Source organism: Thalassophryne amazonica, chromosome 6 (genome assembly GCF_902500255.1).
Source record: "Thalassophryne amazonica chromosome 6, fThaAma1.1, whole genome shotgun sequence".
Taxonomy (NCBI): domain Eukaryota; kingdom Metazoa; phylum Chordata; class Actinopteri; order Batrachoidiformes; family Batrachoididae; genus Thalassophryne; species Thalassophryne amazonica.
This window is the reverse complement of record NC_047108.1, coordinates 80,113,806-80,135,765: the sequence shown is the minus strand read 5'-3', so window position 1 is coordinate 80,135,765 and position 21,960 is coordinate 80,113,806. Positions and strand designations below refer to the sequence as shown.

At 41.9% G+C, this 21,960-nt stretch overlaps 1 protein-coding gene across 2 annotated transcripts in view; it reads right to left on the bottom strand.

Annotated features, from left to right (window-relative positions):
• Window positions 1–21,960, bottom strand: part of ncoa6 (nuclear receptor coactivator 6) — a 56,449-nt gene that overhangs the window by 5,094 nt on the left and 29,395 nt on the right. The window contains exons 8-17 of one of the 2 annotated variants that reach the window (XM_034172589.1): window positions 20,429–21,725; window positions 20,186–20,304; window positions 19,722–20,062; window positions 19,085–19,090; window positions 16,692–16,925; window positions 12,353–15,359; window positions 7,028–7,084; window positions 6,912–6,942; window positions 6,433–6,474; window positions 6,047–6,180 (exon numbers count right to left, since the gene is read on the bottom strand). In XM_034172589.1, the coding sequence (XP_034028480.1) occupies window positions 6,047–6,180; window positions 6,433–6,474; window positions 6,912–6,942; window positions 7,028–7,084; window positions 12,353–15,359; window positions 16,692–16,925; window positions 19,085–19,090; window positions 19,722–20,062; window positions 20,186–20,304; window positions 20,429–21,725 (5,268 nt within the window). The remainder of the gene's footprint in view (window positions 1–6,046; window positions 6,181–6,432; window positions 6,475–6,911; window positions 6,943–7,027; window positions 7,085–12,352; window positions 15,360–16,691; window positions 16,926–19,084; window positions 19,091–19,721; window positions 20,063–20,185; window positions 20,305–20,428; window positions 21,726–21,960) is intronic. The other variant, XM_034172590.1, reaches the window with a different exon arrangement.

Below are 21,960 nucleotides of genomic sequence, written 5' to 3'. Positions count from 1 at the left end.
ATTGGGGCTTGCATTAAACTTGATGCCAATGGCTGTAAAAAAAAAAAAGACAAAAAAAAAGAAAAAAAAATTGCTATACAACTAGTACTGAATAGGAATGAGTATCGGGAACTGGTTCCTTTCGGGTATCGTTAAGAAATGATTTGATCCACCGACATCAATAACCTTTTTGCTTAACGATTTCCTATCGGTCCTTCAGAGTAGCTGTTGTTTTTGGGGGTGTTTGTCAGGAAAATGATCATTTCTCTACGAGGCATGCATTAAGTTCAACTCTTCTGATGACTGTTTTTTTTTCTTCCAGGTTGTGAGGTAATTTGTGGTTCATAGCCAAGTTTGAAAGTTCGTGGTAGAGGGAAATAGCAAAAATGGACAAAATCTGGCATCGCGGTGTGATTAAGTACCTGCATAAGAAGGGGTTAAAGCCCAAGGACATTCATGTGGATATGGTTGCTACATTAAGGGATGAAGCTCCCTCCATATCTACAGTGTAGAAGTGAGCAGCTGAATTTAAGAGGGGCAGGGAGAGCCTTGAAGACGACCCAAGGTCTGGGCGGCCTACAACAGCCACAACCGAGAAAAACATTGACCTTGTTCATGACATGGTGATGGATGACAGATAATCGACGATTAATCAGCTAGCAGATGCTGTGGGAATATCCCATGAGAGAACTGAACACATTCTGCATGAAGAACTTGGAATGTCAAAGGTGTCAGCTCGGTGGGTGTCACGTCTTGATCAGAAATGCACCAAGCTAGTCATGTCGAAGGCAAACTTGGCGCAATTTGAAGAGGATCCAGCCAATTACATGGAACGTTTTCTTACCCAGGATGAGTGTTGGGTTCACCACTTTGAACCAGAGACAAAAAAAAACAAAAAAAAACAAAAACAATCAATGCAGTGGAAACACCCAAGGTCACCACCTCCAAAGAAGGCCAAGGTCATTTCGTCTGCGGGGAAGGTCATGGTTTCAGTTTTCTGGGATGCCAAGGGCATTGTGTTCGTGGACTATCTTGAAAAGGGACAAACCATAAATGGACAGTACTACGAGGTCTGTGAGACGTAAAGGACCTTTTTATTTTTTTCAAAAACTATGGATTTGATTCATATGTTTTTACGTCAGCCAAGCTTGAACCTTCGTGCGCATGCGTGAGTTTTTCCACGCCTGTCGGTTGCGTCATTCACCTGTGAGCACGCCTTGTGGGAGGAGTGGTCCAGCCCCCTCGTCGGATTTTCATTGTCAGGAAATGGCGGAATGATTTGGGCTTTTTTTCCGTCAGAATTTTTTCAGAAACTGTTAGAGACAAGCAGCTGGAAACCATTTGAAAAATTTATCTGGCTTTCGGTGAAAATTTTACGGACAAGTTGGGACAAGCCCAGCTCTCCACAATTTCTCTTATACTCACTGGGCTGGTAAGCATTGAAAGCCGAGATAGGCATGTCCCAACTTGTCCCCTGGCACTCCGAAACGGAGGTGTTCCTTTGTCTCGCTCGATCAGCGAATCGGTCCTGACGCGCGAAGCCTCCGCGCGGCTTTCCATGACAAAATCTCTTGTTAAAAGTGAAATCTGCCGGAAAATGGCTGATGTCCAGCTCTTGTGATAACTACAGAAATTGCTCACGACAGTCCCAGCTCCACACAGCGATCCGTTTAGAAATGATGTGGTGTTTTCTGCCTCTTGATGGCGGCTCGGAGCACGGCGCGCCGTGCGCCATTGTGGGGCGTCCTTAAAGCGGTATTAAAAGTCCTTATTCTCTGTGAAGCCCGTCAAATTTTCACCGAAAGCCAGGTAAATTTTTCGAATGGTTTCCAGCTGCTTGTCTCTAACAGTTTCTGAAAAAATTCTGATGGGGAAAAAAAGCCCAAATCATTCCGCCATTTCCTCGAAATGAAACAACGACGAGAGGGGTGGAGCAGTGCTCACTCAAAGCCTGCCCACAGGCGTGGGAAAAACTCACACATGCGCACAAAGGTTCAAGCTTGGCTGACATAAAAACATATGAATCAAATCCATATAGTTTTTGAAAAAAATAAAAAGGTACGATACTTTTCTCACAGACCTCGTATTCTAACCTACTGAGACAGTTACGCGAGGCTATCAAAAAGAAGCGACCAGGAAAGCTGACGAAAGGGGTGCTGTTCCATCAAGACAATGCCCCAGCTCACAAGTCAACAGTGGCCATGGCCAATATCCACGAGTGTGGATTCGAACTGGTAGATCACCCACCATGCTCCCCTGACTTGGCACTCTCGGACTTTCATCTGTTCCCAAACCTGAAAAAAAACTTGTCTGGGAAGCACTATCGGAGCAATGATGAGGTGATGGCTGCCGTTGAAGACTATTTTGACTCTCAGGATGAAAGCTTCTATGCCAAAGGAATCGAAGCACTCAAGCACTGCTGGAAGAAGTGTGTGGTGTTACAGGGAGACTATGTAGAAAAACAACCCTGAATTTGTTCAATTCGACAACTGCATCATAGTCAGCCTTAGAACTTTTCAGCCTACCCTCGTACATTGATCACAGACCCTACCGCGGGTCTGTAATTAACCGTTTCTGCAGCGCGGCTTTGCTTTGAACCTTGAACCAATTGAAGTAGTGCTTCGATCTGTTGCTTTGCTAGTTCAATGTTTAATTTCGCTTTATCTTATTTTTTCCCCGCTAAAACCCTAAAGGGCATATGTCTGAGTAATATTTACCTTTTTTATGTTAAACCGACCTGTTATGGTCTTCTGAAACAGTTGATAGATGTATTTTATAACTTAAAAATTGGGCCGATGCTAACGCGTTAACATGTCTTTGGCATTTTCAATGTTAGATTTAAGCTGTTCGTGTCTCAGCATGTTTGTGTGCATTTGTTTTCTGTATAATAATTAATGGCTCAGCGTTTGTTGTCGTAAAAGAGTCAAATTGTAATTTTTTAAAATTATTTTTATTCATATATTAATAACAACAATAGTAATAATAACTAATAATGCTACAATACAATTTTAGAAAAAGAGACAAAAAGAACCTGATGAAACAAAACAACAGAAAAGATAAAACCAACTAACAAGGAAAATAAATAAATCATCATCATCAATTCATCATCAATTTTATTTATATAGCGCCAAATCACAACAAACAGTTGCCCCAAGGTGCTTTATATTGTAAGGCAAGGCCATACAATAATTACGTAAAAACCCCAACGGTCAAAACGACCCCCTGTGAGCAAGCACTTGGCGACAGTGGGAAGGAAAAACTCCCTTTTAACAGGAAGAAACCTCCAGCAGAACCAGGCTCAGGGAGGGGCAGTCTTCTGCTGGGACTGGTTGGGGCTGAGGGAGAGAACCAAGAAAAAGACATGCTGTGGAGGGGAGCAGAGATCAATCACTAATGATTAAATGCAGAGTGGTGCATACAGAGCAAAAAGAGAAAGAAACAGTGCATCATGGGAACCCCCCAGCAGTCTAAGTCTATAGCAGCATAACTAAGGGATGGTTCAGGGTCACCTGATCCAGCCCTAACTATAAGCTTTAGCAAAAAGGAAAGTTTTAAGCCTAATCTTAAAAGTAGAGAGGGTGTCTGTCTCCCTGATCCGAATTGGGAGCTGGTTCCACAGGAGAGGAGCCTGAAAGCTGAAGGCTCTGCCTCCCATTCTACTCTTACAAACCCTAGGAACTACAAGTAAGCCTGCAGTTTGAGAGCGAAGCGCCCTATTGGGGTGATATGGTACTATGAGGTCCCTAAGATAAGATGGGACCTGATTATTCAAAACCTTATAAGTAAGAAGAAGAATTTTAAATTCTATTCTAGAATTAACAGGAAGCCAATGAAGAGAGGCCAATACGGGTGAGATATGCTCTCTCCTTCTAGTCCCCGTTAGTACTCTAGCTGCAGCATTTGAATTAACTGAAGGCTTTTCAGGGAACTTTTAGGACAACCTGATAATAATGAATTACAATAGTCCAGCCTAGAGGAAATAAATGCATGAATTAGTTTTTCAGCATCACTCTGAGACAAGACCTTTCTAATTTTAGAGACATTGCGTAAATGCAAAAAAGCAGTCCTACATATTTGTTTAATATGCGCTTTGAATGACATATCCAGATCAAAAATGACTCCAAGATTTCTCACAGTATTACTAGAGGTCAGGGTAATGCCATCCAGAGTAAGGATCTGGTTAGACACCATGTTTCTAAGATTTGTGGGGCCAAGTACAATAACTTCAGTTTTATCTGAGTTTAAAAGCAGGAAATTAGAGGTCATCCATGTCTTTATGTCTGTAAGACAATCCTGCAGTTTAGCTAATTGGTGTGTGTCCTCTGGATTCATGGATAGATAAAGCTGGGTATCATCTGCGTAACAATGAAAATTTAAGCAATGCCGTCTAATAATACTGCCTAAGGGAAGCATGTATAAAGTGAATAAAATTGGTCCTAGCACAGAACCTTGTGGAACTCCATAATTAACCTTAGTCTGTGAAGAAGATTCCCCATTTACATGAACAAATTGTAATCTATTAGATAAATATGATTCAAACCACCGCAGCGCAGTGCCTTTAATACCTATGGCATGCTCTAATCTCTGTAATAAAATTTTATGGTCAACAGTATCAAAAGCAGCACTGAGGTCTAACAATGAATCAACTAATGAATAAAGAAATAAATAAGTGTTTCTTGTGAACATCTAGTGACTCTTACACCTCCACATCATCCCTGTTTTATTTAAGTTTAATGACAATTTGTTTCGGTCAAACCATATTTTCAATTTTTTCATTTCTTCAGTGATTTCCTCCAGAACTATCTGCCAAGCTAGAAAACTGCTGCATCCTAGTAAGAGCAGAATACTGCTGGAATGAATTTGAATAAGGAAAGTTGGGTTTTTTTCCTCACCAAAATGGGTTCTGCACTCACTGCAATAGAATATACTGGAATAGTCCCACATTGGACTTCAGAGCTTCTAGAATTCAATCATTTTCGTGCAGGTGGTGTTGGGGTGTAATTTTAGGTTACAGCTTTTTTGTTTTTCACCACTTTCATCCCTGAATATGTCAATCGTAATTCACGTTTGTGCAGATTAAAGTCACTAACTGGGACGCCTGTCTTGTGAGAAAGAAACGAGAATCGTCCTCCGTTCTGTTCACACAGCTCCAAACGCTCTGCGGCTCTCTGCTGAGTCAAGTTAGAGTCCAGTCAGAATTAATAACTTCAAAGCGAAATGCCGTTTAAGTCAACTGATACCTCTTTCCAAATGTTGTAATAGAAACAAACTGCAATCGATCAAAATGTTTTTTTCCTCCCAAAACGAGATGTCCTGCGCTGACGTGCAGCAGCCGGCTGAGTTCAGCTCAGAGGTACGGAGAGACATTCATGCCAAAATGTCTGAAAGGAAATGCTTTTGACAAAAACTACAGATTTTTTTTTTTTTTTAATTTATGTCCAGAGATCAAGGATCCAGTGACCAATTTAAAATGTTGTTGACATAGAAAGCCTGTAAAGTCTACTTTTAGTACACATAAAATTCACAAGAGATATCGATAAGGAATCGATTTGATAAGCGGAATCGATAGATAAAATCTTATCAATACCCATTCCTAGTATTGAATGAGTATGTGCTGGCCCTAGGGAATGAGCAAAATGAAAAGCATGCGCTCAAATTGAATGACTACGCTTTTGAATACAGAGAGGAATAACCTTCATACACTATTGAATAAAGCAAAGGAATAACCTTGATACTAAGAATTTCATTTAGTATGGGACAGTCAGAGGACAACGAGGAGGATGGCTAAGCTAAGGTAAGGCTAACAATGTTTAAATGAAAAAAAAAAAAATCTATAATTAAAAAAAAGTTTATTTACATTTAGTGAGGTAAACGTGCATGCATTTAGCTTCTTGACATTTTCGTAAGTTCAGTGGCGACACTTGATGCATTAAGGATTTGCAGCGCCTCAATTCAAAAATGTGTGACTTTGTTTTTTCATCTTCATGACACATTTGGACATGCTGCGACCAATACTGTGGTGCAACATATCATTCAGAAAATACAGTATGCATATTGTATTTATTACCTTTTACAGCAGTACTGCTACCAGGCCTGACTGATCTCTTCCTAATGCTGCTGTCCGCTGCTGGTTCCTCCTCCGCCTCCTTCTCTGCCCGGGAGCTGCGTCTGCTTGGCCCCTTGGGCTTCTCCACAGCAGATCTGTGAGGATCAGATAGTACAAGAACACAGGGAAAGAAGAGAGGAAAGGGGACACAAGGGATAACGATGCATTACTAATACTACAAGGGTGTGGATTTGACTTTGTTCTACTCAAAGATGGAATACCACTCGGGACTCTGCTGTTTTTCCTCGTCTACCACAGATACTGTCCGTCTTCATCCTGACAGCTTCCACTATGTCGATATGATCACTGCTTGTGTCTTTGCAGTGCAAACATGTTAAAATACATACCTTGGGACTAAGTTGATGGGCGTCTTTCTTTTCTTTGCCCATCTGTGATAGAAGTGGGAAAACAGCGGTAAACTATAAACTGTGCTGAACAAATACTGCTTCACTTCCCCACCACATCATGACAATCCCCAGGAAAAGCGATGCGGCCATAAAAGATCAATGGAGTTGTAGAATTGTCTTAATCACATGACGCATTTGTTGTACCCTTCGACATGCATTAGTATTTTAATACGTTGCATGCTAATCATACATACCAACTGCTGAAGCCACGTGGCTGATTGTTTTCACCATGTACACCCTTGGCCAACCAAATGAACTCCCTGAGTTTCGGTAGAGTTAGAAATCTCTAAGCATTTCTAAGTGCATAGTTCTCAAGACTAAGCCAATGCTTTTTGTAAATTAATAGCAAGAAGCACTTTAATAAACCCCAGCACACATAGCATTAGATGAACAATCATTAAACATAGAAGTATTCTTACCCTTGTTCGGGACCTCCTGAGGCCTCCTCACCTGCACAGAAAGATTTGTTTTACCCCAACACCTTAATCCAAATAGTGATTTCATTTAAATAAATGTGACAAACATAGTTACTTACTCGTCTTCTCACTGGCAACAGACTCTTGGAATTGTGGAACTTGCTGTTGAATGGGTGCTGAGGAAAAGGATTAAAAAGGTCAAAACATAATACATGCATGTCGTTTCACTGTTGAACTGAATATTAGAAGCAGATTGGACATATGAATACATGAAAGAAATATATGGATCTGAACAGAACCATCGGCAACAATTACAATTGGCCATTATCATCTTATCACAAAATGTGGTGACAATATTGGGTTTAGCCTGGATCGGAAAAGATTACATTTTACAGCAGATTCACACAAAGATACAGATGTGGGCATGGGTTTAATGACAATTTAAATTGCTAAAAATGTAGGCAGCGATATTTCATGACACTGAGACGTCTCTCTCAAATTTCTTATAATTTTCGTTGGGACTTTCTAATGATTGCCAAATCTGAAATTCCATGTGACAAAACACAGTCAAGAAGAACTGTTCAGAAAATGTTTATTGAAGATTTAGCTTTAGCAGCTGGAGTTACATTTCATTAGGCCTCACCTCCTTTTTTGGTTTCTCAGATCAAGGGAAAATACGGAGCCAAGCACAGAGGATGTTGTTCGATGAAGACACATACAATAAATTGAGGGAAAGGAAAAAGTTATAGTTCAACACTTGTGCAGTGTACATATACAAGACTTGTTGGCACAGAGTCTGATCAAGTCTACTCTATCAACGATTTCAATACATCACCAAACCGACACTGAGCTAAGGCTAAGAGCTAAGTAACTTTTTAGACCTGCATATTTTGAACAGTTATCCCATGTTGTAAGCACTAGAGGTAATTTTGAAAGCTGTGAACTGCATAAACTTAAAAATATTGATTGTTGGTCAAACACTGGAAATTTTCAAAAACATACTGAACACTTTTTTTTACATTTCGGTAGGGTTGTGGAGGTATGGCCTTGTTTGATCTAATTATATCTTGCCCTGGGGCATTGTACTACATCAGGAAAACAGGGTGAACGGGAGGATTGGAGTAACAGCTGCATGACTGTACGAGCCTTACTGTCCATTCTTCCATAAACGAGTAATTAAATAAACAAGTTCATGCAGATGGACTAATTTTCTGAAGACCACACCAGAGTCCCTTGAACCTTGGGTGCTCCTTCAGGATTAGGGTTATGTTTCAATGTGGATAGTGATGCAAACATTGCCAAACACATCACTCAACAGCTCAATGCAACTTTAGTGTTTTTAGGACTTGTTATTTCATTAATTATTAAGTTAATTAATTATGAGGTGAACTGGCTATAGCAGCTGTATTTTCCATGTAAGTCAGGACTGTTCCAATAGACAAGAGCTCAGATTAGCCCATGTGTTAAAATTCAGCGGCTGCACAATTCGAAGGCTGTGATTTTCAGCCACTTATGTGGCACGACAAGGCTTTCCCATTTCAAAGGCTGTAAAAAAGCGGACGTGGAGCCTTTTTCCCCCGAAAATGCAGCATATAACAGATCTATCCTATGTGGCACAAAGAATCCCATGAATCACTGCATAATATTTTTTTTCTTTTTTGCAAGACAAATGGTCAGCAAATTTTAAAAAGACAAAATGACACTTTTAGGCTCCATACAATTTACAGTACAAATACTAGAAAATTGTTACTGAACTATGGGCTTTGTCAACTATGCTAGCTTGTCAAAGTTGCTATGCGACAAGGGGTAGGAAAGTTGATGACCCAACAGTAAAATGCTCAGTGGAGCGAGACTGTCTCATTTCAAAAGGTTTTTTTTAATGGCCCCTGAAAGTTTGATTCCTAAAAACTTTCAAAGGACACAATCCTTAGAAATACACAGAATCTGAATTGGAACACAGCCAGTGTGTGTTGTTTAAGCCTGTCACGATAATTACAATATCAACATTTGAGCCACACACACACACACATATATATGAATACGACAATTTTGCTGGCCTCAATATATCAGCCTATGTTTGTTTACTGAAGTCACCAAAATTTCAGCGAGTCACGCGGCTTCTGTACCTGTCTCCTGCTCTCTGCAGTAGACGGGGTCAGTCTGCTCTCTGTGTTGGAGGTGCTGCAACAGTCAACCAGCCTGTTGAGGTGACTACATTATTCCATCCAGGAAGTTTAGAAGAATGAATGCAACTGATTAACTTACCTATTTCTGCCAAAATATGAATATAAAGCGAAAGCATACCAATGCATTAAATCACTCTCATATGAGATCAGTCCACTGCAGGAGAGTTTAGGCAGCCACCACCAACTAATTACAAAAGTTGATGTTTTACAAATTATGAATTAGTGTAAGATTTCACGGATGGGATGGTTGCCAAACAGCAATTCTGACTGTGACTCTGACTGAAGAGGCCGTCATCTGCGCAAAAATCAATCAAACTTAAATATTGAGAAAATATCAAAAGTGGTCTGGCACAATGTAAAAACAAAAAACAAAAAACCCAAAGAAAAACAATGCGCTGCACAGTAAATTCATCCAATGCATATTTGAAAAACATAATGAAAAACTTTACATTTACACTTTGGCTCACAGTGCTCCAGTACTTGATGAAACTCAGCTCTTAGCTTCACCAGATTAACGTTACTCTAAGTTTTACAAACGGCAGCAAACTTGATATCCATCTAATAATGTATTTTTAACTTTGTAAACATTATTTATGACCTACGCATAAATACAAACAAACCATGGAATAAAAGGATGATATTTGCATCTTATTTAACTTAAATTGGTTTAGGTTATGGCTCTTACAATCCATAGAGTAAAATCTTGAATTATTTTAGTTCATTTTGGATAGGCCCATTGATGTCTTAAGCCTCAGTCCTACCGAATAATAAGCCATGAATAATGAGCTATGCATGGGTGTGTCAGCGATTATTCGAAGAATGATCCATGTTTTAAGCTATCACGTATCCGCTACTAAGGTGCCTCTCTGTACCTCACACGTGAGACATATCAGCCTCTAGTGAGCCCCGTCCAGCCTCGGATGGCTCGCGTCGCCACATATGATTCACGGCAAACCACATATGATCCATTTACCACCATCTAACGCAATGTTGGTGCACGTTCAGGCTTTGGTCCAAACCTCCAGCCCTCCCACACTTGGTCCCTATAAAGTCTGAGTTTTCAATTCACATCATCCATTCAAGATGTCTGATTTTTTTAAATGCAGTTAAAAAAAAAGACACTCCTGCAGAGTCCGGCTAGTGTGCACAGTGCACCAGGCTGCTGTTCACCTGTGTTCCAGAGTCATTAAATGCACCAGACCAGCTAGAACCGAACCACAGGTTCCTGGACAGTCGCCTCTGCGCTTCTTCTCACTGGCTTTATTTCTTCCGCGGCAGTCATTTTGACACCGTGATCCAACTTTTAACTTTGTGTTTGTCCGTTATCGTCTGCAAAATCACTCTTTTGCGAGCTGGTGTTCTGCGTGAATGCTCATCTAGAGTGCGAGTCATTGCGTCAGTGCGACTACACAGCGGAGCTCATCTGATCCAATTTAACAAGATACTAAATCTATCATACTTTTACAGCTGCTTATAAAGAAGGAATGAACATGCATCTGTTTTACCAAGGTATTAAATGATAAAAGGACTGCATTTATATATCGCTTTTCCATCTGCATCAGATGCTCAAAGCGCTTTATAAATAATGCCTCGTATTCACCCCGATGTCAGGGTGCTGCCATACAAGTCGCTCACTACACACCAGGAGTAACTAGGGGATTAAAGACCTTGCCCAAGGGCCCTTAGTGATTTTCCGGTCAGGCTGGGATTTGAACTGAGAATCTTCTGGTCTAAAGCCCAACGGCTTACTTACCTTTTAAGCTGGTCCAAATACGTCCTCCACATCAGCGCACGAGACAAGGGGGGGGGGGGGGGGGGGGGGGGGAGGGTCCAGATGAAACAGTCCTCTGTGATTCCAGAAGTGATTAGAGGTGTTTTCAACAGCCAAGCTCTGACAGAAAATGATTAATCCACTACAAAATAATTATTTTATATACAGCGTCCGGTGCACAAAGCAGGTGGAATTGTAGTTCGCAAGAGGGCTGAGCCAAAATAGCCTGTTCAGTCCTCGTAGCGCTAGGTGTTCGGATAACAGGCTTTTAACAGCCTCGTCCTCACTACAAACATGCCTCTAAAATCCTTGTTTGTCCTTGTAGTACCTCGTACACAAACTGCACCACACTGTTGTGGCTAAATTTTTAACTTCTTGAAATTAGTGCCAGGCTCAGAGATGAGCCTCGTTATCCGAATATTCTGCCTCTAAGAGCCTCTATTCACCCATGATTGTTGAATATCTCCTCTCGTACCAAAAAAAAAAACCATGCCTCATTATTCACTGTTCATTATTTGGTGGGACCAGGGCTTTGGAAAGGCTCATTGTAAGAAGAAAATGGTCTTTTAGCTCAGGCAGTGAGAGGCCATTAGCCCATACCACCCTTTTGAAATACGAATCACTGATTTATTTAGAATATTTAATTTTTTTTTCACATTTCAAATCCAGTGTTTCGATATTCTTTAAAATGAAAAGTTCATTGCTCTGAGAAAGGCTGTACTTGCATATTTTTTTATGCATTATCCTTATATTAATGGTATAAAATGGTCTTAAAATGACACGATATTGCAATATCTTTTATCGTGACATTTTCTGAGGCAATACATCATCCAGCAGAACTTATGACAGGTTTAGTGCTGTAAACATAAAGACTGTTATCTGACAGTGGTCAGATAACAAAAGGAACAGTCAGATGGATATGAATGGAGAACTCAGTGAATTTTTCCAGGAAGCCCTCAAGGACTTTTCAAAAAAAAAAAAAAAGATGGACAAATAAATATGCACTGGACAACATATTGGTGTTATTTAATGCAGATGAACATGGATTACTGGTCAACTGCATTGAAACACTACAATAAAAATGGAAGGGCAATTGTTGTCTCCCCCCAGTAAGGTCTTTAATTTTTTTTTTTGGGGGGGGGGGGGGGGGGGGGGGGGGGGGGGGTTGTGCATTGTTGAAGTGTACTTTTATTACTGGATTTTATTTTGTTTAATGTGTTGACTATTGGCAGAGCTCTATTTAAATAGTTAATAATAATAATCATACCAAAAGCAATGAACGTGATTTTTAAGTTGCAGGACCTCACACAAAACTGACTTATACTCCGGAAAATATCGTAATTGATAACATTTAAATATAAATGATCAAAACTGGCACAGGAGAAAAAAAAGTCTCACATCACAAACATTTTTTGGACCTACAGTGCAGCCCTACACATACATGAAGACATTTCCAGTGATTTTTGAGCACACAGTTGTGCTTTTACCTTGGTTCACCTGAGATGTATCAGCAGGTGCTACCGCTGGCAGTTTGGGAGGCTCTGTCGCTGGGGGATCAGATTGGGCATGCTTAGTTCCGCTTTGAATAGTGGCTGTGAAGGCTGTGAAAACCTCCTGAACATATCCAGGTACTGTAATCTTTGGAGCATGGGATGTTGGTGGACTGTGTACAGTGGAGGCAGTAGACAGCAAGGCAGAAGATGAGACAACAGGGGTAGCAGCAACAACAGTGGCAATAGGAGCTTGACAAGCTGCAGGTGGGACAGGGCTCGAGACTGAAGCTGGTGCAGGCAATGCAGCCGGGGTATCAATCTGAGTAGTGACCCCAGCATGGGCAGAAACTACAACGGGAGAGGAGGTTGGAGGAGGAGTGGTAGTCTTTGGGGAAGCAGATGTAATATGTGGCGCATCAATTTTAATGGCAGGACTTGCAGGAGGATGAAAGACCTGCAGTGGTATGACTCCAGTAGGACCCTGAGCAGATCTGTCCCCAGGACTTTGCTGAGACTCAGATGAACCAGAAACAGTCCCAGTGTTCTGCACAGGTTTGCTTTTCACTTGGGCATTTGATGATGGAAAAATAGGACTCCTGCGTATGTTGCTTACAGCTGCAGGACTGGAGCAGGGAGGAGGAGAAGCCAAGGGCGGCTGAAATGGAGATGGTGGACATGGGCTTGGATGTGGGGACTGCTGCCTGACTGGAGGGCTAGATTTCTGAGCTAAACCAGTCTCGGGTAGTTTTTCTGTTTTGAGAGTCCCTGAGTTAATCTGGAGAGGAGCTGGGAGAGTGCCACTTGCAGTTGACGAGGCCATACTAGTGGCAATCTGAATCTGTGCGGTACTGGCTCGGACAGAATGAGGACTGGCCATGTTAGCTGCTGATGATGAACCAAGAGCAGAGGAAAGCTGAATGTTTGTAGCCGACACCTGGATAGGCCCCACCATTGTGACAGACTGTGGCACTACTGTGGTATTGGGAGCCACAGATGCACTAGGGACCTGGAAAATTGGGTTGATAAATACAGGGGTGGTTGTGATGAACTGGGGGGGACGGGGGATGGATGAGTGCTGCCGTACATCCTGAGGCCTAATGTTTTTGTTGGGAACAGCTACCATAGTAGAGACCATTGATGTGGGTACCTGGGGAGTTGTTGTAGAGGTGATGGGGTTAGAAGCAACAAACACAGTGATCTGGTTGGGAGATATAGTGCTGGATGAGGCAGGGATCTGTATGACTGAGTGAACACTGGTCACAGGTTTAGAACTAGAAATTTGTTTACAACTCACTGCAGAGCTGGTGCTAGAACTAGCACTGACAGTTGAAGCAGTATTCTGTATGGATGTGACTGGATTGAGACTTACACTCATATAGCTAGTAGTGTTAGTATTTGGAGTTGGACAAATGCTAGTTGTTGGGTTTGTATTGAGAGTAGGGTTGTTAATAAGACTAGAGATGGGGTCCACATTAAGGCTTGGGGTTGTATTTGAGTTAGTATTCGTACTAGAGTGTAAATTAGGAATTGCAGCAAACTGTAAATTAGAACTACTAGTAGACATTGATACAACAGGTTTGGGTTTAGCTTCTGATTCATTCATAGTAGCAGTAGAAACAACAGGAGCAATAATGTCTGAGTTTTTGGAATGACTGTGGAGTGGTTTCTCTGGATCCAAAACAGTCTTGGGGCTTTCCTTTCCCATTACATCCCTTCCAGTATTACCTTGTATGGGCCGAAGAGACCCATTTAGGATACTTGCATTATCCAGCAACTGATTTAGGGAAGTTGGTGCTTCCCTAAGAGCAGATAAGGCCTCAGCATCATGCAGAGGTGTTGTGTGTGTTGGCTGCCTATCTACACCTACAACTGGCAGTTCAAAGACAGATTTAGACTCCTGAGGCATGGAGACACGAGGACTACCCATTCTGGATGCTGATGACTCCCTCATCGGCTGGGCCTGTGAATGAGGCTGAACCATCTGACGTTGCTCTGCTGCAGTCACTACCTGATTTTCTCCGACTACCTCAGCAGCACTACTTTGAATCCTATAGAAGGTGCTCTGAGTCTGCTGAGCCTCTGTGCCGCCACCTGATTGTGAAGGCATAGATACTGGACTTTGTGGCACTGAAGATGGACTCAGCATCATGCTTTGCCCCTGAGGGCTGAGCAATTGCTGCTGGTGCGGAGGACATGTCAGAGCCATCTTTGTGCCTTTTTGTCTTCCTGGACTTGGAGTGGCTGGCTTGCGGCTAGTGGCTGGACTCGACCGCCGACTGTTGCTAGGACTTGCCCTTTTACCCTGGCCTCCAGACTGCTTCTCCTGTTTAGCCCCCATACCTGCTCCCCCACTGCCAGTAGCCAAAGGCTGTTGACTATTAGTGTTATTTCCACCTGCACTGCCATTGTTGTTATTGCCTGGTAGAGATAGGCTAGGTGGGGCCTGCCCAATGGCTTTCAGGGTTGTTGGGTTGAGACCTTGCTGGTCAAAACCTCTGTTCAGATTTGGTTGCCTGGGCGGTAGGGGAATGTTAATTTTTGGAGGAAACAATCCAGCAATAGAAGCATTTAATCTCTCAGGTGACAGATTTATTTCAGAGGGCTCAGTACTTGGTGGACGATTACTTGAAGTGATGGGATGATGGTATGGCCTGGGGCTAGCTCTGTTGGGAGTTTTGGGCCTGGAGCTCTGAGAGGTTGTGGGGACACTGGGGAAATGATGGGGAGCCATTGGACCTCCCTGCTGGGGTTGAGTGGGCAGCTGTTGTTGCGGACTTGCACCAGTGTGCTGAGGCATGGGTGAGGGACCAGAGCCCTGCTTCATTAAGTGAGTATTGGAGCCCTGATTCGTCATCATTTGTTGATTCCCATTACCAGGTTGTACCCCTATTTCTGGCCTGTCTTGTTTTGGGTGGGTTGTTCCGGGGGTATCTTCCGATCCTGTTAACTGGGAACTCTGTCCTACATCAGGGTGGGACATTCTTCTTGCTGTACCTGCAAGCTAGAGAGTGGTAGAAGTAAATATTAGCAATGTCTCTCAACCAAATGTTTTGGCACCCAAGCAGACCCTTTCAATAATGAGCATCGCTCATTACAGAGATCAATTGGGATAATTTTCAAAATATTTTTAAGCATTTATTTTTTCTGGAGTAACAATTTGTACATGACACTCAAACACCCATTAAGTCACATTACAAGAACAGCATTCATCACTTCAACTGTTTCTGACAGCAATGACTGGGTTAACTGTCACTGTTCCCCATGATGGAAAAAACCAAAGACTCATCTGCTTCTACAATAACTAGGTTTTTTTTTATTTAGTGATGAAGTTAAGTTGCATATACAACCTACTTACACATACAACACACTATTCTTTTGCAAGCACAATGCTCCCTTAAACATTCTAAACAACACTGAAGAAAATGTTCATAATGTAATTTTACAGAGTAACACTTCGGTGATGTGACTGACAAAATAACAAATAGCGGGGTGGCAATTGTCCATTTTGTGATAAAAGCATGGAATTTGGCACACACATTTTAAATTAACTAATGTTTATTTTCAGAGATGGAGCCATCCTAGAGCTGACCTCTAATGAACTACAGGCATTAATAAAGAATTACACAGGGGTCAAAAAAAAAAAAAATGCTCCAATCATGTTGAAAAATATAACATTAATTGTCTGATCATAACGGTTCCAAAAAGGTATAGTTTGGACTATCTATGTCTGAATGTTCTGGAGTTATGGGATAAAAATGGCAAAAATGGTGACAAAGATCAGTTTCAGTTTGTACAGTGGTCAAAAGTTAAAGTTGCTCCAATTCTGGTAAAAAAAATTTCTCAACATGATTGGAGCATTTTTAAATTTTGACCCCTGTGTAATTCTTTATTGACCCCTGTAGTTCATTAGAGGTCACCTCCAGGATGGCTCCATTTCTGAAAATAAACAGTTAATTTAGAATGTGTGTCCAAATTCCATGCTTTTATCACAAAATGAACAATTTTTATGGAAATTTTACCTAAGCTGCACCACTAACAATAGTTATTTAAAAGCCCAACACTGCCTGCAGCCTGCTGACTATTTTGGTTCACTCATCATGGCTTTGTCACAATGCAGTATTGAAATTAGATATTTATGACAGCAGGAATGTGGAACAACAAAAAGAATCTGGAGTGGATGGACACAATGCTGATACCAATCTTCAAAAAATGGTAGTTGTGGCCCGAACATCTTAGTAAATGTGAAGTGAAATTATTTTGCTAAACTAAATTATGATAAGAAAATGCTATCACATGTAGTCTGTGTGTGTATGTCTCAACCCTTTGCCTTTACCTGTGGGTTCACCATCAGGGGCATCGCTCTAGCTTTATCAGGTGAAGGTGGCACACCTCCATGTCCCTGAAGGCTGATCATGACAGGCATGTTGCCTTGCTGCGAGACAGGAAGCCTTTGCACCTCAGGTGGGTTTCCCATGCCTCGTGGGGGAAGCTGCCCTCCTGGAGGAATGGACATGCGATTCTTAGCCTGCTCTTGCTGCAGCTTCAGCATCATCATCATTTGCTGCTGCTAAAACACAAAATGGTAATCAATGCAACTATGATGACAAAAAATGTTTTAAGTGCTACAGCTATATTATAATAGCCAAGCAGCCTGTGTGCGTATATGCATGCGTGCATGTGCATCGCTTTGATCACTGAGATACTGGGGAAAGCTGACATTTGCTGATTCGTATGCTTATGTAATTTGGCTCAAGGATAAATGGAAAGTTGATAGGACTAATATGTTTTGACAAACTAGGGATATTGCTGCTAACAGTGAACAATGGACATGGAGCTGCAATGCACCATGGGAGTTTCGGGTTTTTAAATGTTGTTACTGTGGTTCATATTAGTTTAACAGTGCTGGTAGTTATTGATTTATTGTGTTTTTGCAGTTCAATTAGTTTAGTCAGTTTAGTTAAGTGTCATGCTGCTAAAGCACATGCTTGCGGCAGAATGCAGAAAAGACAAAAAGCTCTGTGTGTGTATAACTTCAATCACAAACTAACTGGGGAGAGCTGACATTTGCTGTGTGGTAAGCTTATGTATTTTGGGGCAAGGGTGAACGCCGTCAAAACGAAATATTGATGGGACTAATATTTTTTGAGAAACTACAGATATTAGCTAACAACATTGAACAACACATCCTGGACTCAAATGCCATTCCAGCAGACGGTGGTAAATCATCTATCTATTAAAAGCGTGTGTGCGCGTGTGACTATTTAGTACGTTCAACGTAAGTACATAATATAATTGTAAATATCTTAAAATACATGGATAACACAAAAAAGTGAAATCACTTATTTCCATTGTCGTCCATTTAAAAAAAAATAAAAAATCAAATGAAAGTAGGAGTAATAATAAAATAAAAACAATACTGATAATAATAATAATAATAATAATAGGGTATATGATAATAAGAACCTCAATTTATCAATACATTAAGACAGTAAATTAACATTAAAAAAATTATGTAATTAACAGGAAATAAAAGGGTTGAGTTCTTCATCTAAAAACTGTTGAGGTCTAAGGTTCTAAAAACATTCTGTACTCGCATGTCATTTCAACGCATTATATAAGCTTTGCATAATTTATTACCACCCTTGAAAAATTCCAACTACCTATTTTATAAATCGTACCCAATCCAGAGGCCATGGATCCCCATGGGCAACATGCTACTTATCACTAAGTATTATCATAAATTAATTAGGGCTGCAGCTATCGATTATTTTAGTAATCAAGTATTCTATTGATTATTCTGGCAGTTAATCGAGTAATCGGATAAAAAGTACTTTTGCCTTTTTAAATAACATCAATAGTCCAGGGCTCTCCCTATGCAATGGCACAATGTCTCTGCGCCAAAATCTTGGTAAATCAGAAGAGACATGCACATCCAAGATGTGTAAAAAGGCACGCTGGATCAAAAAAAAAAAAAAAAAAAAAAGACAAATATCAAAGCAAAAATCCGCACAACCTGAGCGCTCCCATGCAAAAAGCTTTATTTGGACACAAATAGCAAAATAGCTACACCAAATCTTGACATTTTGCTGAAATGGCGATGGGATGTGGTTTCTGTTTTGTTTTTTCCCCAACTTTTAAAATTTAACCTTTTTTTTATGGTTGGTGTACTGGCTCCCTGCATTTTTTTTATCCCTCTTTCTCTGCAATTCAGCAGAAGCATTTCAGCTGGAGGTTGAACATGCAAGCCTCGCAATCAGTTTTTTTTTAGTTTTTTTTTTTTATTTAAGTTACAGTGTTTGTGAAGCGTTGTGTGTTGACCCCAAAAAGTGAAAATTAAAAGTGAAACACTCAGTGCGATTCAGCAAAACACAGAAGAGTGGACTTTTGCTGAGAGGATCTTTCAGAAACTGTTTGTCAGTCTAGCCGGGGATGGAGCTGTGTCAGGGGCTCAGCACTCTTAGACTCAGCACTCCCTCTGCCTTCACTGCACATGTGGCATGGCGGAGCGTTAGCAGCATCATGGTGGAGTGCTAGCAGCGGTTAACAGATTATCTCCTTGTTTCTCCTTAAAACTGGCCCGTTTCTGCTTAAACAGCCTCGTTTCTGATTAAAACTAACTTCAGAATGATTAAAGAGGTGTGACGTTGTCATTTGATGGTTAATAATCATATTATTCCATTTGATCACTTTGGGGGTACAGAGTCAGACAGACAGAGTCTCTCAGACGTGCTGCTGTCTCACTGTGGTTGCTCTCCCGTGCTTTATGTGGAAATGATTGTCGTACAAAAGCTTCAGATATCTGTCGCTGAATTAGATGATGACTGGAGTGCAGTTTTAAGTAGAAAAAAGGCAATAATCGGTGAATCGCTGTTGACGCTCCAAAATGACGTATGCGTAGTGAAGGTGCAGTGAAGGCAGGGAAGTGCTGAGATGGGGGAGTGCAGAGCTCCTCACACCAGGCAGAGACAGCAGCTGGCTGCCCAGTCAATAGTCACTCCCCACGTCGAACGGACCATGTGTTTTTTAAAAATAGACAAAAACACAGCTTCGCTTTAAATGCACAGTCTATTGCAGATGAACAGCATGGACCGTCTTTCTCGTAAAAGGCTTAATTTTACGCTGTCTGTCACACTGGAAAGCACTAGCTTTAGGTGCTAATTTGATTAGTGTTTATAGGGCTTACAGGCATGCCCTAGTCGTCTTCTGTTTTTCTGAGGGGGACGTTACAGCGCCACACACAGGCCTGGCATATGTACAACGTTAAACGAAGCTTCGAGGCACAAAATTTGCTTCCAACATTTTTTTGTAATCGAATTATTCAAGTTACTCGACTAATCATTTCAGCCTTAAAATGAATAATCACCTGCTGTGGAAGGTGTGGCTGTTGAGCTTGCTGTTGCGGTTGTTGTTGCTGCTGCTGTAGTTGATGTGGGTGCATCTGGGGTTGACCTTGAGCTGGATTCTGTGTCCCAGTCATACCCTGCTGCCCTTGTGTATTCTGGAGGCCTTGCATCTGCATCTGTTGCTGAAGCTGCTGCTGCTGCTGCAGGTGGTGCTGTTGCATTTGTTGTTGCATTTGCTGTTGCTGTATATGCTGTTGTTGCATGTGCTGTATTTGTTGTTGTTGTTGCTGTTGCTGCTGCTGTAGGAACTGCATGGGTACCTGCTGCAATACTCTCTGATCTCCAGGCTGGTTAGGAAAACCTGTGTGCAACATGTATGCCATACAGACAAGACAAATAACAATATCAAATCTTTAAGTACAGGAGCATTACAACAAAAAGTGATTGCTTATGCAAAGTAACTGGACATATAAATTAGTTATACCTGCAGGCCTGTTGGCAAAATCAGGGAGCTTGGGGCCCGGGTTATCTAAACCTATACTTTGTTCACCACCCAGGTTTGGCAGGTCAGAATCCTCCATTCCAGCAGGCATATCTAGACCCCTGGGAAAGGGATATTAAAAGCAATTAGGAACTGGTGCAGTAGAAATGCACATTACTCAAAAAACAGCTGCCAAAATTCTTTTGCCATTCTGACAGAAAAATAAACACAAATGTGAATAATTACCCAACTCCCTCTCCTTGTTGTTGCCCCTCCCCCTCTTTTGTCTTCTTCTTCCGCACTGGTTTCTTCTTTTTGGGTTTAGCCTGACTGCCTGTTCCTGCCCCCTGTTTTCCTCCTGGCCCAAATTGACTAGCTGAGATGTCACTTTGCAGCAGGTTCACCAGTAGTGGGCTCGTCAATGTTACATCCTTGCTAACAGGAAAGCCACCAGGTTGTCCACAGGGCCCACCAATTGGCATCTGTCCTGGAAATTGGGAATTAAAGTTCATACCATGACTAGCAAAGTGACCATTTCCCATTTGCAAGTGCTGAGGACCCCCCATCATGCCTTGCTGCTGCTGTGCCTGCATATCTGGAACCATCTGTTGCATTCCCAAGTCTCCTGTCCCACCACTTGGGTCCCCCAGAGTATGTGAGTGTTGATGAGCTGCTTGTTGTTGCTGCTGCTGCTGTTGTTGCAACATAGCCTGTTGCTGCTGCTTTTGCTGTAATTGTTGCTGCTGCAATTGTTGTTGAATAAGAGGATGACCAGCAGGAAGCCTCATTGGTTGTCCGTGCATGCCCATAGGTTGAGCAGGATTGCCAGCCATTGAAACCTGCTGTTGATTCATCTGGTGGTGCTGCTGCTGCTGCTGTTGTAGCTGCTGCTGCTGCAACTGGTGTTGCTGCTGCTGTAACTGCTGTTGTTGGAGTTGAGCCATTTGCTGCTGCTGCTGTGAAGACATTTGCTGCTGTGGGACCACCTGGGCCTGGAACTGAGCCATGTTACCTGGAACATTTGGAGAAGGGCCACGCATCATCTGGCCTGGCATAACCCCAGCTGGGATCTTGCTTCCAAATGCCTGCTTGTTGCCTTGCATCTGATTGGCAACCATTTGTTCCATCATGGAGTTTTGTTGCTGCTGTTGTTGCTGCTGCTGCTGTTGTAGGAGCATGGCCTGGTGCCCTTGACCTCCAACCATCTGACCCTGCCCATGCATCACCCCCTGGCCTTGTTGAGGCATCATCTGCTTGGGTGGGGTCATCCCTCCTCTTTGCCCTTGATTGAGGGGCCTTGAGAGGACAGTTTGACCACCACCCTGGCCTTGAACCATCTGGCTGGGGGAGGAGGACACGGGCTGGGCCTGATGCTGGAGGCCCATCATCTGGGTCTGTAGGCCTGCCTGTTGAGGTCCCATATTAGGTCCAGTGGTTGTTCCAGGAGGGGGACCTGCCATGCTGCTTTGGACACCCATAAGATTGGGCTGAGCATGGGGTGTACTCTGCATTGAGTTTGGAGTAGAAGCTGATGGCTGAGCTCCTAGTGTAAAAATAGAAATGAGATTAACATATTTCACAATTTGATTACATTGAACAAACAGCTCAACAAATTCTGGTAGTCATCAATAAATTCAGTGTGGAACACGCTGCAACTTTCAATTTTGTGAACTAATCTTTTTATCAGAAGAATGGTTGGGCTTGATTTGTGCTTACTTTTGGTTGACAAATCACACCAGCTTGCTTTCATGTCAAAATGTATGCCTGGTACAAAAATT